The sequence below is a fragment of the Tyto alba genome, unplaced genomic scaffold (assembly GCF_018691265.1).
Source record: "Tyto alba isolate M040663 unplaced genomic scaffold, T.alba_DEE_v4.0 Super-Scaffold_15, whole genome shotgun sequence".
Lineage (NCBI taxonomy): Eukaryota > Metazoa > Chordata > Aves > Strigiformes > Tytonidae > Tyto > Tyto alba.
In genome coordinates, this window is record NW_024881277.1 from 7,088,064 (window position 1) to 7,099,791 (window position 11,728).

The 11,728-nt window shown below is 59.4% G+C and overlaps 1 protein-coding gene across 1 annotated transcript; it reads left to right on the forward strand.

The window, feature by feature from the left end:
- The first annotated feature begins 1,747 nt into the window (after nt 1-1,747).
- Nucleotides 1,748-7,625, forward strand: LOC122153053 (mucin-1-like). Its single transcript, XM_042789172.1, has 4 exons — nt 1,748-2,144; nt 2,476-3,180; nt 4,020-5,337; nt 7,593-7,625. The coding sequence occupies exons 1-4, from the start codon at nt 1,785-1,787 to the stop codon at nt 7,610-7,612; spliced, it is 2,403 nt and encodes an 800-aa protein (XP_042645106.1). The 5' UTR covers nt 1,748-1,784; the 3' UTR covers nt 7,613-7,625.
- The last annotated feature ends 4,103 nt before the right edge of the window (nt 7,626-11,728 follow it).

The following is an 11,728-nucleotide window of genomic DNA, read 5'->3' on the forward strand; positions in this document are numbered from 1 at the left end:
TGTGTTTATAAGCACAACGTTGTGGCGTCCAGAATTACTAGACAGTGCCTGAAAGAACTGCAACAACTACTGCAGTAATATGCCCAAAGTTACAGGCAGAGCCACATAAATTCATGGGTTTTTTGCTTGCAAATTCTTCACGGGTTTCTTGCAAAAGCCTGTCCCCCAAACTCCTAAACAACCAGAACCTTGCAGGCAATTGCAGGCACACAGAATTCCAGATATAACTTTAAGGTGCTAGCAACCCGATATATGCTCACCCTGCACTACACAAAACGACTTACGGGTAGCTCCCAAATGGACCGGTCCCCAAACACAGTTCCAAAAAGAATGCCTTTATTTTAGATGGTCCTTGTCCATCCCCACAGCGATCCGATCAAGGACAGGAGTCTCTCGGGAAAAAAATCACCGGGGTTACCCAAGAGAGTCCCAATCTCAACAGGTCCTGCAGTCGGGTGGAGAGGGTCCCACCTGGGTCGCCAGACTGAAACACAAAAATTCACTCAACAGTTGGAATCCAGTAAAACTGTTAAGCAGGTATTCTTTATCTGCAGCGCTGGGCAGCACTGGGGCTCGCTCCACCACAAGGGCTCCAACGGAAAGGTGCAATCACAGAGAACCTACGCTGTGAGGTTATACGTATTCAGCGGATTTCTGGGAACTAATCTGCACACACAGAAGATTTCCTAGAATTTATCTACACTGTCCGAGCACACGTGATAAAATTAGGGTTAGGGGCTTTTCCCCCTCTGGTGGTGGTTCATGGTCTTCCTTGCCCTGTCCAGTGATTGAACTTTGGTTTTCCTATGCCCAAATACAATTGTGGAGTTAGCTCATCTGTTCTTTGGCCCTGGGATGCTCCAAGATGGTCAGTTTTAACTAATTTGCCAGTGCTAATCTTGACACTGTCGTCTTGGGCCCTTGTTATCAGGGGTACTCAGGAAGCTTAATGAACCGTCTCAAGGTCTACTTCAATTTTTTCTCAGGGAGAAGTTGCATATTTCAAAACACCTTGTTATTAATTCTGCCTAGCAGTTGACTAAACTATGTGAGTGAAATGAAGAGAATAATACGAGTAGAAAATGCTGACCAACTAGGATGCTACTATAAACAAGCTCTTTGCTCCAAACAAGAGAAAAAGTTTTAGCTTTCCCTCAGAAGAGCCTGGTGGCAGCGCTCTTACCCAGGGCGTCTCCCGGGAGCACCCCGAGGATGCCCAATGGCCTCTGGGCACGATGCCACCAGCCCATCACAAATCCCTGGAGGTCGCTGTGGGGAGGTCCACACCCGCGACCGGGTCTGCGAGCCTCCCCTGCCTTTCTCTACGCGGGCGCCCACCGGAGCGTCCCCAGGCCCGGGGGCCCTGTGTGGGAGCAGCGCCTGGGGACGCGGCCCAGGGCGCTGGCGCCCAGAGCTGCCGACTGCACACAGGACCCAGCTCTGCAGAGCCCGCTGGCACCGGGCGCACGTGGGAGGCGCTGGCCCAGGCCGGCCGGGGGCTCGGTGAGGGGAGAGCCGGGGCTGCCCCGCGCCGGGCACAGCCCGTCCCAGCCGGTCCCCGGCGTGGGCGTCTCCATGGGCACCGCCAGGGCTTTGTGAGGCGGGGGCCGCATCACCCCCAGAGGCCACTGTGACATGGGCCACCCCCACCCCCCCGCAGGGTGACCATGAGGGTATTTAAGGAGCGAGAGCCCTGGGGTGCCCTCCCCCAGGAGAGCAGCTCCCTCAGGAGGTAGCGTCTCCCCTGGGTGCTCGTGTAAGGTCTTTGGCTAAGGTCGCCAAAGATGCCCACGGGTGAGGAGGCGAACGCCCGCTCCCGGCCCGCCAAGGGGCTGCCGAGCCTGCAGGAGAGGCGCCAGGTGAGGGACGGGGCAGGAGGGAGAGGCCGGGGGTGGGACGGGGCCGCACAGAGCTGCCTTGGTGCCAGGGCCAGCCTTGCCGGCGCTGTGGGGGCCGCTGTGCCAAGGCAGCCGCCTCCATCCCATGCCTCCTCCTCCTCCTCCTCCTGGTCACAGGTGGGCCTCAGGCAGCCACAGGCAGTGCCGCAGGGCAGCCAGAGCCAGGCCTTGTCCCTCCATGGGGACAGGCTGCCACTGCTCTCCTGCCCAGAGAGCTCGCAGGACACCGCAAGGCACCGTGCACAGGTAGGGAGATGGAGACGGGGCCGAACGCCTTCCCGACCCCAGGAGCTGCCGATGAGCAGGTGGGGTGTGCAGGAGGGGACCGGTGGGCCCAGACCCATAGCAAGCTGAGCGCCCTGTGCGCTGCTCCCGGGAGTCACCATGGGCTGCGGGGGGACCAGCCCTCACCCCAGCCGGCTCTGGGAGCAGGGCGGCAGCCGCCTGCGGGGCTGAGCACTGCCCAGGGGCTGGCAGGGAAGCAGAGCCGCAGGAGCTTTTCAGTGGTGGGAGTACGTGGGGGCGCAGGGGCAAGGGCCGTGCTCACACAGCCTTCTCTCCTCGGCTTCTCTTGCAGATGGATGTTCTGGCACACAGGGTGACCCTGCCCCGCAACAAGGTGGTGCAGGAGGAGACAGCTCGTTGTCCAAGCTTGCCACCTGTCCCCAGGAAGGCAGCGGCACCCGGGCACGCACCCACCGCAGCTCAGCCAGCAGGAGCTGTCAGCACCTGCCCCAGGCTGCCTCCTCTGCCAGCAGCACCCTCCACATCTCCTGTCAGCAGCAGGGAAACCACCAGCGGCACCGCAGCCAGTGGCCGGCGACAGCTCATCCCATCTTCTTGGGGCATCCGCCATGGCCAGGGCACAGCCGCAAGTGTGGAGAGCTGGAGGCCTGCCCCACACAGCTCCGCTGGCCGTGCTGCAGCTGCGAAGGGGATAGCCCAGGGCCTTGTGACTGAGGTCCTGGACAAGGTCTTCCTGGGGAGCCGGGGACCCAGCCAGCAGCCGGCAGCCCAGTGGAACTGGGCACACAGCGCGACTGAGGCGGCACCACCAAGAGCAGCCGAGGTCTGGGCGGCCAGCGGTGGCAAGGCCCCCTCAGCTTTGCCCGTGCCTGGTCCCCTTGCACATGGGGACACTGGTGCTGCAGGCAGGGCCCCTGCGCCAGCTTCCCTGGCCAGGAACGCAAGGCCAGGGCAGCTCCAGCAGCAGCAGGAAGGCGAGGAGCGGTGTTTCCCCCAGTCGGCACCAGGATGGCTCCTCAGTATCAGATCCAGGCAGGTGAGTGCCAAGGTCTGTGCCATGGCTCTGCAGGACACAGTCCAGCACCTCGTGAGGGAGGTTGTGGGCAAGGTTGCAACTGCCAAGCAGGGACCCGGCCAGCAGCCGGCTGAGCAAGGGCATGGCCATTTTGCATGGTTGAGGCAAGCTGGGCAGCAAGAACAATGGAAGTCTGGGCAGCCAAGGGCAGCAAGGCCCAAGGTTGGGGGGCCACTGAGGAGGACAAGCTGGGAGATAGATGTCAGCAACAAAGAGCTTGTCCCAAGGGGACGACATGGTAACCTGCATCAACCCCTTGGTCCCAGAGCTCTTCCAGGACCCCCATGCTGGCCCAGCAGCAGCACAGGCACAGAGGCAGCTGGTGACCTGCAGAGCATGTCCCCTGCCCCAGAGGGTCCCACGGACACTGAGCTGGGCAGCTTCACCCACCCAGTGCCTTGGCTCCAGCTCTACTTGTCCCATAGGCACCTGCTGCCTTCTCACATGCCCCAGCTGGCCAGCAACGACCATCCCTCCTCAGACAGTGTCTGGGGCTCTGCACAAAGCTTTTCTGCCCTGGCCAGAGCTCCCGTGAAAGATTGCCAGCGTGTGGCTTCATGGGGCTGGCCCCGGTCTTTCTTTCCCTCTCCTTCCATCTCTCTGCTGCCAAGCTAACAAACTTGTGCCAGCAAAGCAGGGAGCAGCCCTACTTCCAGGGTCTCCCAGCAGAGAGAACTCTCCGAGCACTGCCCGGGGGCTGGCAGGGGAGCCCAGCTGCAGGAGCTCTTCCAGTGGGGACATGGGGGGCACAGGGGCAAGGGCCGCACTCACGCAGCCTCTCTCCTTGGCTTCTCTTGCAGATGGACAGCCTGGCATTCAGGGTGACCCTGCCTCACAGCAGGGTAACAAGGAAGCAGACAGACCATCTTGAAATCTTGCTGCCTGTTTCCAGGAAGGCAGCGGCACCTGGGCATGCGCCCACTGCAGCTCATCCAGATGGAGCTGCCAGCACCTGCCCCACGCTGCCTCCTTTGCCAGCAGCACCCTCCACATCTTCTGCCAGCATCAGGGAAACCACCAGTGGCACCACAGCCAGTGGCCACCAACAGCTGGTCCCATCTTCTTGGGGCATCTGCCATGATCAGGGAACAGCCTGGAGCGTGGAGAGCTGGGGGCTTGCCCCAAGCAGGCCCGCTGCCCATGTCACAGCTCTGATGGAAGCAGCACGGTGTGTTGTAACTGAGGTCCTGAACAAGGCTCTCTATGCGATCCAGGGACCCAGCCAGCAGCCGGTGGCACAGCGGGACCATGCACAAGTCATGGGGGAGGCAGCAGCAGCAAGAACAGCTGAGGACAAGGGAGCCAACAGCGTCAAGAACCCCGCAGCTCAGCCCACGCCTGGTCCTCATGGAGGTGGGGGCACCGATGCATCTGACAGATCCCTTGTGCCAGCTTCTCCATGCAGGGACGTCGTGCCAAGGTGCCTGGGTCAAGCATCAGAGCATGATCTGGCAATGCCGGTGACGCGTATCAAGTGCTACATCAGTAGTAGGTTGCTGCCCATGCAGGACAGGGTTTTTGCGGTCTATCTGGCCATCCCTTCCGTCAGGACGGACCCTCTGGAGGAGCTGGAGAGGAGTGGCCCAGGCTGCAATGAGAACAGCCTAGCTCAGCTCAGGAAACCCACTCTGCAAGTGCCAGAGGACAAGCAAGGGGCCTTGGCTAAGAAGGAAGATCTCGGCAACGAAGAGATGTACCAAGAGTCGTCCTCCATTACCATCCGCAGCATCTGTATCAACCCTTTTATCCTGGAGCTCGTCCCCCTCCCAACTTGTCCCCAGGAGGGGCCTGGCAGGACCAGCATCATGGGCCCAGAGGCAGCAGGAGAGGCAGCTGGCAACCTGCAGGACGCATCTCCTGCCCCAGCGGGTCCCATGGACCCTCAGCCGGCAGCTTCTGCCCTGGCCAGAGCGCCCGAGGAAGAGGAGGACAATCCAAACCTGTCTCCCATGTCTGGAGCCCAGCAAGGAGAGGCCAGCGCAGCCCTTGACTCCCTGGCGGTGCACGAGGATGAAGTGGCTTCTTCATTCCCTCAGAACCCTCCGACAGACACTGCCACATCCCACCCGGCAGATGACAGAGGAGACGCAGCAGCATCTCCCCTGCCTCTGGAGCCAGGTGGGCAGCACTGCGCGCACGGGGGCTGGCCGTGCCGCGGCCCCCACTCCCTGGGGACAGCCCTTGGTGGCGGGGGGCAGGCAGGAGCTTGCCCGTCACCCGCCCAGCCCCTCACCTACAACTCTCCTTCCCCCGCAGGCATCGCTGCTCTCTCGCACGCCCCGGCTCAGCGCCGACGGCCCTCCCTCCTCAGGAGGGCGCTCAGGGCTCTGCGCGGGGCGTTCTGCTGCTCCTGCATCGCGGGACAGCAGGAGCAGTAGCGCCCCGCTGCCAGCGCCCGGCGGGTCCCCGGAGATGGCCGTGGGCCCTGAGCCTGCGCAGGCCCCAGAGGGAGCAGCACGCGAGGGATGGGTGCATGGACGGCGCCCCAGGCATTCAGCTGCCCCGAGAACATCGTGCTGCCGGCCACCGCTCGGCCGTGGGTGCTTTCTGAGGCCAATAAAAGATGATCATTTTCCCCCAGTGCTCGTCTGCGCCTGGTCCCTCTCGGGAGAAGGGCGGGTGCAGGCAAGGCCCATGCCGGCAGGCAGAGCTGGAGAGCCCCAGTGCTCCCCCCAGGCTGGGCAGGGCCTGCGCCCTCGGCCTCTGCCCGGGCCTCCGGCGCTCCTGCTGCCGCCCAGCTGAGGCCTGAGCTGGCCTCGCTTCGCGGTGCCCGTGTTTTCAGCCCATCTCTGTCCTCGGGCTGTCCTGGCATTGGTTGGCCTGTTGGGCTTGTGTGTGTGGCAGGGATTTGGGGAGCAGGGGAGGGGGCTGCCGGAGCAGAGACTCCCCTGCAGCCTGCGGCGAGAGGGCGGGCTGGCCCCCTGCAGCCCATGGTCCGTTGCATCCAACTGGTAGACATAGACATGAGAAAGGCAAGGGGCTTTGGATGGAGACAGAGCAATGAGACCAGCGGCGGTGTGGAGAAAGTTTCTTCCCTGATGAGGAACGCTGTAGTGCAACCAGGCACCTGGCTCACAGACACGTGGAAGAAAAACATATGAATTCAAGTCGATGTTCCAGATGCACTGGGTCATTCTCTTCCAGGTCACAGCTGGGCAGATGCGGTATGCCTGAACTCAAGACTATTCATCGATTCAATCTGCTTTCTGGGAGACCACAAAACCCAGGCTGTTGTTCCAAGTATTTGTTAAAAATTAACTGCAAGTGGAAAAAAAAATCAAGTGGCCCAGTGGCAGATTTATTACAGTTTTAACAGGTAAAGGGAATGAATCTACTTTGTGAACCAAAATAGCAACAGGAAAGCATACTGAAGGATTTTTAATCAAATGACAAAATGGACACAGCATAAGCAGTATGTATTTATATAGAAATATATTGGTTACATTCTTCTTAAATAAAAAACATTCATTAGCAACAGCCAAAAGTATTTCTTTGTGGAAAGAGATTCATCTTCCTTCAGGGCAATTCTGGCTCTTTGTCAGGCAAGGCAAGCCCAACATGCCGAGGACCCAGGCTAAAGGAGGAAGAACGCAGCCGACTCAATATGAGTGATAAAGCATGGTTCAGTTTATTGATTTTCGTTACAGCCTTTTATAATCCTTCTACTAATTATGCCTACTAGTCACTAGCTGATTGGCTTAAGCTCTAAGGGTCGTATTCGCATGGTCCACCTACTTGCATTTAGCTTACAGCACAAGCTTCTCAGAACACTAAGTTTCTCATGCCACTATTTCTAATTCCTCTTGACTTGTTTTCGATACACAACAGTACCGTAACACAATGTTTCTCAGACCACCGTTATCATAACACTAGGTTTCTCAGACCACTATTCCCAATTCCCCTTAGCCTGTTTTCGACACACCACGGTACACAAGGCCGAAGCGTCCTTGACATTCCTCATGTATCAGCAGCTGCGAGCAGCTGCAGGCAAACCCTAGTGAGGCCCAGCATCAGCAGCTAGAGCAGGCTCTGATCATACAATTGCTCGGTGGGCTCAGGACCCTTGTCTCTGAGCCATTCTCCAACATTTACCCCTTCACTGGAAGAGGTTGCCCAGTGAAGTTGTGGCTGCCCCCTCCCTGGAAGTGTTCAAAGCCAGGTTGGACAAGGCCTTGAGCAACCTGGTCTGATGGAAGATGCCCCTGCCCATGGGAGGGGGTTGGAACTAGACAGTCTTTAATTTCCCTTCCAACCATTTTATGATTCTATGTTTCTCTGAAATGGAGGATGTCAGGGGCATAAAGACAAGGTCTTGTTTTGACACCAGTCAAGTTTCCCATTGTCATCTTGGTTATGTCTTCTGTCTGTTGTAGAAACGGCTCCAAGAAAATGACTGAACCCCAGAGGAGGTGCTCGGATTTGCAGCCTGGAGAAAGGGCTTATTCCCCACCGGCACTGTCCTACGCCCGTTCCTTCCTCAGTCAGTGGGCGGCCGGCAGCGAGCAGGTGGGTTCTGTGGGACCACAGGGTCTGCCTTGCCTGACCAAGGCAGCTCTGGGGAGGTGGCCAGGGCACCAGATGGATAGTGGACTTATTTCTGGGTCTCTTTTCCCTCCCACAAGCTGCAGCTTTCTTCGCAGTTGCAGCACCGCTCCCTCTCCAAGCACCCCACTTAGATCTGTCCATTTTCTCCACCTTTGGCCCTTCTGCCTTTGCAGCCCTCCAGGAGAGCCTTTGGGAGGCCCTTGGCTGTTCCCTCCCACAGCTCCTGGGGCTTCCTCCCAGTGCTGCCTCTGCCCAGGAGGAGCTCAGAGAGACTTTCCAGAGACTCGGGCAGCTCTGCTGGCTGGCCCCCCTGCCCAAAGGTCCCTCGAGAAAGAGTTTTAACCCGTGTTCCGCTTTTGGGATCAGCCTTGCAAAACCAGCACTCATTGGGAACGAGCAGTCAGAAAAGCCAAAGCCAGAGTTAAAAAAACTTGTTGCCCTTGCATGTGTAATTTACGGGGTGTTTCCTTCCTTCTCTGTAGGATTTGAGGCAGTTGGTGGAAATAGCCAGTACTACAAGTTTTTGGTATGGGGTTTTGAAAGCTGTGGGCTTGCATGTGCCCACCTTGCATTCTCTTAAAGTTCCAGTTCTAGTCACTGGAACGGCAATGGGCTGCATGAGCCAGCACCGAGCGGGACTGCAACAGGCTGGACGGCCGGGCCGAGGGTGCTGCTCAGTGGCACCGGGCGTAGTTGGAGGCCAGGAACCAGCGGTGGCATCCAGCGGTCAGGGCTGGGCCCAGGACTCTTTGCCACCTTCCTTAATTCATGGGCCGGGTGGCGGGCTGGAGCAGGGCTCGGCCCGGGTGAGTGCCCCCCCCGGGGGCTCTCCCGGCCAGCCTCACGGAGCCTGCGCTGCTGGGAAATGGCTGCCGAGAAGAGGACGCAGCCACCAACGCCGTCCCCCTCGGGCGGCCAGCGCCAGCAGGAAGCTGCAGCCCGCGGAGAGCCCAGGCCCGAGCGGGACCCTGGCAGGAGCTGCGGCCCCTGGAGAGGAGCCCAGGCAGCAGCAGGTTCTCTGGCCGCAGCTGGGGCCTGCGGGGCCCAGGCGGGAGCAGGGAAACGGCCTGAGGAGGAAGGGGCGGCAGAGACGAGGCGCCCGCAGCCCCGTGCCCCGTCCCGCTGCGGCGCTCGCTCGAGGGGGAGAGGCGGCCGAGGAGCCGGGCAGGGAGGAGCGCGGCTGAGCCCGGGCACAGCGGCGCTGGGGAAGCGGCTGCCGGCGGGGTTTGTTCCCGCTCCCTTTCTGAGGGACGGACAAACCGCCCCGAGCCCGGCCCGCTCAGGCCCCGCGCGCTGGGGAGGGGGCGCGGGGCGGCGCTGGGAGGAGGGGCCCGGGCTGCCCTGCCCGGCAACAGCCACGCCATTGGCCACGGCTGAGCCAATGGGCGGGGCCGGAGGCGGCCCGGCAGTCCCGGCCGGCCGGGGGCGGGGCCTGAGGAGCAGCGCGGGGGCGGGGCCGCCCTCCCCAGCCGCTCCCCGTGGGCCCCAGGGGAGCGCTGGGTCGGGCCGGGCCTGGCCAGAGCGGGCCGGGGCCGTTTGCCTTCGCCCGCCCTCGCTGGCTGCCGGGCGCAGCCGGGCCGGGCTCCTCCCGCTGTCCCCCAAACCGGGAATGAACCCCCTGAGCCCAGGGGAGCCCCCAGAGGCAGGCATTCTCTGTGCCCCAGCGCGGGGGGGGGGGTCCCTGCGCCCCGCGGGCATGCCCCGGGACAGAAGCCCGGGCTCTGGGTGCCTGCAAGGCAGGAATAGTCCCGGCTTTTCCGAGAAGCCTCCACCTCTCCGCCGGTCTGCTACGTTTACCTGTGAGAAACAAGCTCACGTCTAGCAAAAACATGTTTTATTGGGGACAGAGTCAGCGGAGCAAAGAACACAGCGCTGGGGGCAATGGGGCACCCCCTGCCCCAACAGGGGATTATTTTCATAGAGCAACCAGGAGATATCATTAGTTGAGCGAAAAATGGCGGGTTTTCACCTCTTCACACCTGCAGAGCTCCTTTTTCTTTGTTTCTCCCAGGCTGTCTCTCTCAGTACTTTTCCACTGCCCTCTCGGGGGGGGATTGGGGGGGGCGAAGTCCAGGTCTCTCTCCATCAGGAGTTCTTCGCTTAACCCTTTTCTGCTGGCTTCCATTCCTCCCCAGCCCCCCCCACCCAAGTTCCCCTTTACATGACACCTAACCACAGACCACTCCCCATCCTCCTCCTTGCCCAACTCCCCACCGATGCCCAACCACATGCCTAACTTGTGACCAAAAAAGCCTTGCTTGACTGTTATAATTTTAGCAACACTAATTTTAATAACAGCTTTAGCCTGACTCAATAAAAGTAATTGTTTAATTACTTTTAGCAAAAGCAGAATAATTCCGTTATTTATCACAAACCACTCTGATTTACGGATGAAAGACTTCACAACTAAGGGTTGTAAAGCAGGTATGTTTATTCGGCGCCGGGCACATGGGGAATCGCTCCGCCACAACAAGCCTGTGCCCCCCCAGCCGCTCCCGCCTTGCTTATATGTTACAAAGTGTTGCATATTCATGAGACGCTTATACATATTCACAACATATCCCCGCCTACCCTCCCTTCTTATTATAATTAGGTCTCCTCCTCCTTGCGGCTGCGCAGTGAGTTCCTTTGGTCCTGGGCAGGGGTCGTGAAGGGCTGGGTCGGTGGTCGTGGGAGGAAGTATCTCCTCTTCCTCACTGCTGAACTTTTCATCCTGAATTCCTGCGCAGTCTCTGTCGCCTCCTGGACCCGGGCTAAACCGCAGAGCTGGTTTGTGCTGGTTGTGGGGTAATCTTTCTGCTGACACCCACTTACTTAGGGGTGGAGGGGAGGCTTTGTACTAAACAGGAGATAGCGGCTGAGCAATACAAACATAGCAATATCTATCTCGTGCAAGCATAATACCAATTTTGGTTAATATCCCATTTCAATCAGCACTGCCATCTTTGCCTACCTGAAGCCCCCTCCATCTCCTCCCCATCCCTGGACCTGGTGGTGTCAGTTCTGTACTCGGTGGTGCCTCCAGCAGTGAACCCCCTCATCTACAGCATGAGGAACCAGGAGATGAAGGACGCACTGAAGAAGCTGATTCACTCAGCTGACTCTCAACAGGGATAAGCCGCCCGTGTCTCTTCAGAAGTCATTTCTAATTCTTATCTGAAACCTTCTGTGCAGTAAGCATTTTATTTGTGAAACTCTTGTTTGTTCCTAAAATGTCTGTATCCACTCCTCTTCCTCAGAGACATGAACCAGCCTCTCTGACAGAGAGGCTTTTGTGCATGTGTCTGGTAGGACAGTACAGCTGGCCTTCCTAGTCACATATCTGTAATAAAACAATTTTTTCAGTGCCGATATCTGGAGGTTGGTCTCTTCCTCCCAAGCTGAGGTCAGGAACAGGCTGAAGGAATTGCCCCTCTGAGCGTGCTGCTGTGCTGGGGTTCTCCAGGGGTTCAGGGCAGGAGGGCATGGGGGGATGTGTTAGGGAATAGGCCTGTGCTGCCCCTTCACGTGGGGGTGCCCAGTGCAATGGCAATGATGGCTGATCCATGGGGATCTCCCTGGGACCATCTCCCCGTGGCTTTCAGCCACCACTGCCCTGCAGAGCAGCACCGCCAGCTCAGGGCCGTGCCTGAGGTGACATCCCGCGACAAGAGCAGACCTATTTCTGGAGGCACCAGTTTGGGCAGCTTTTCTCTGGCTGGCACAGCAGGAGCTGCCTGGGGAGCCCCCAGTGCAGGAGTCTTGTGCTGGGGAGAGGGACGGGCACAGAGGGGCTGCCAGCACTGGGCAATCAGGATCTCTTGGAGAGAAGAGCAGCAGAGAGAGGGAGACGCTGGCCTGCGTCTGCTCATGGCATGGCTGGCCCCAGCCCTGGGGCTGATGGGGAGGCTGAGAGCCCTCTGTGCCCCAGGAGCTGCTGTGACCTTCCTGAGGGGCTGGGGCTGTGGGGTGAGTGCCCAGAGCT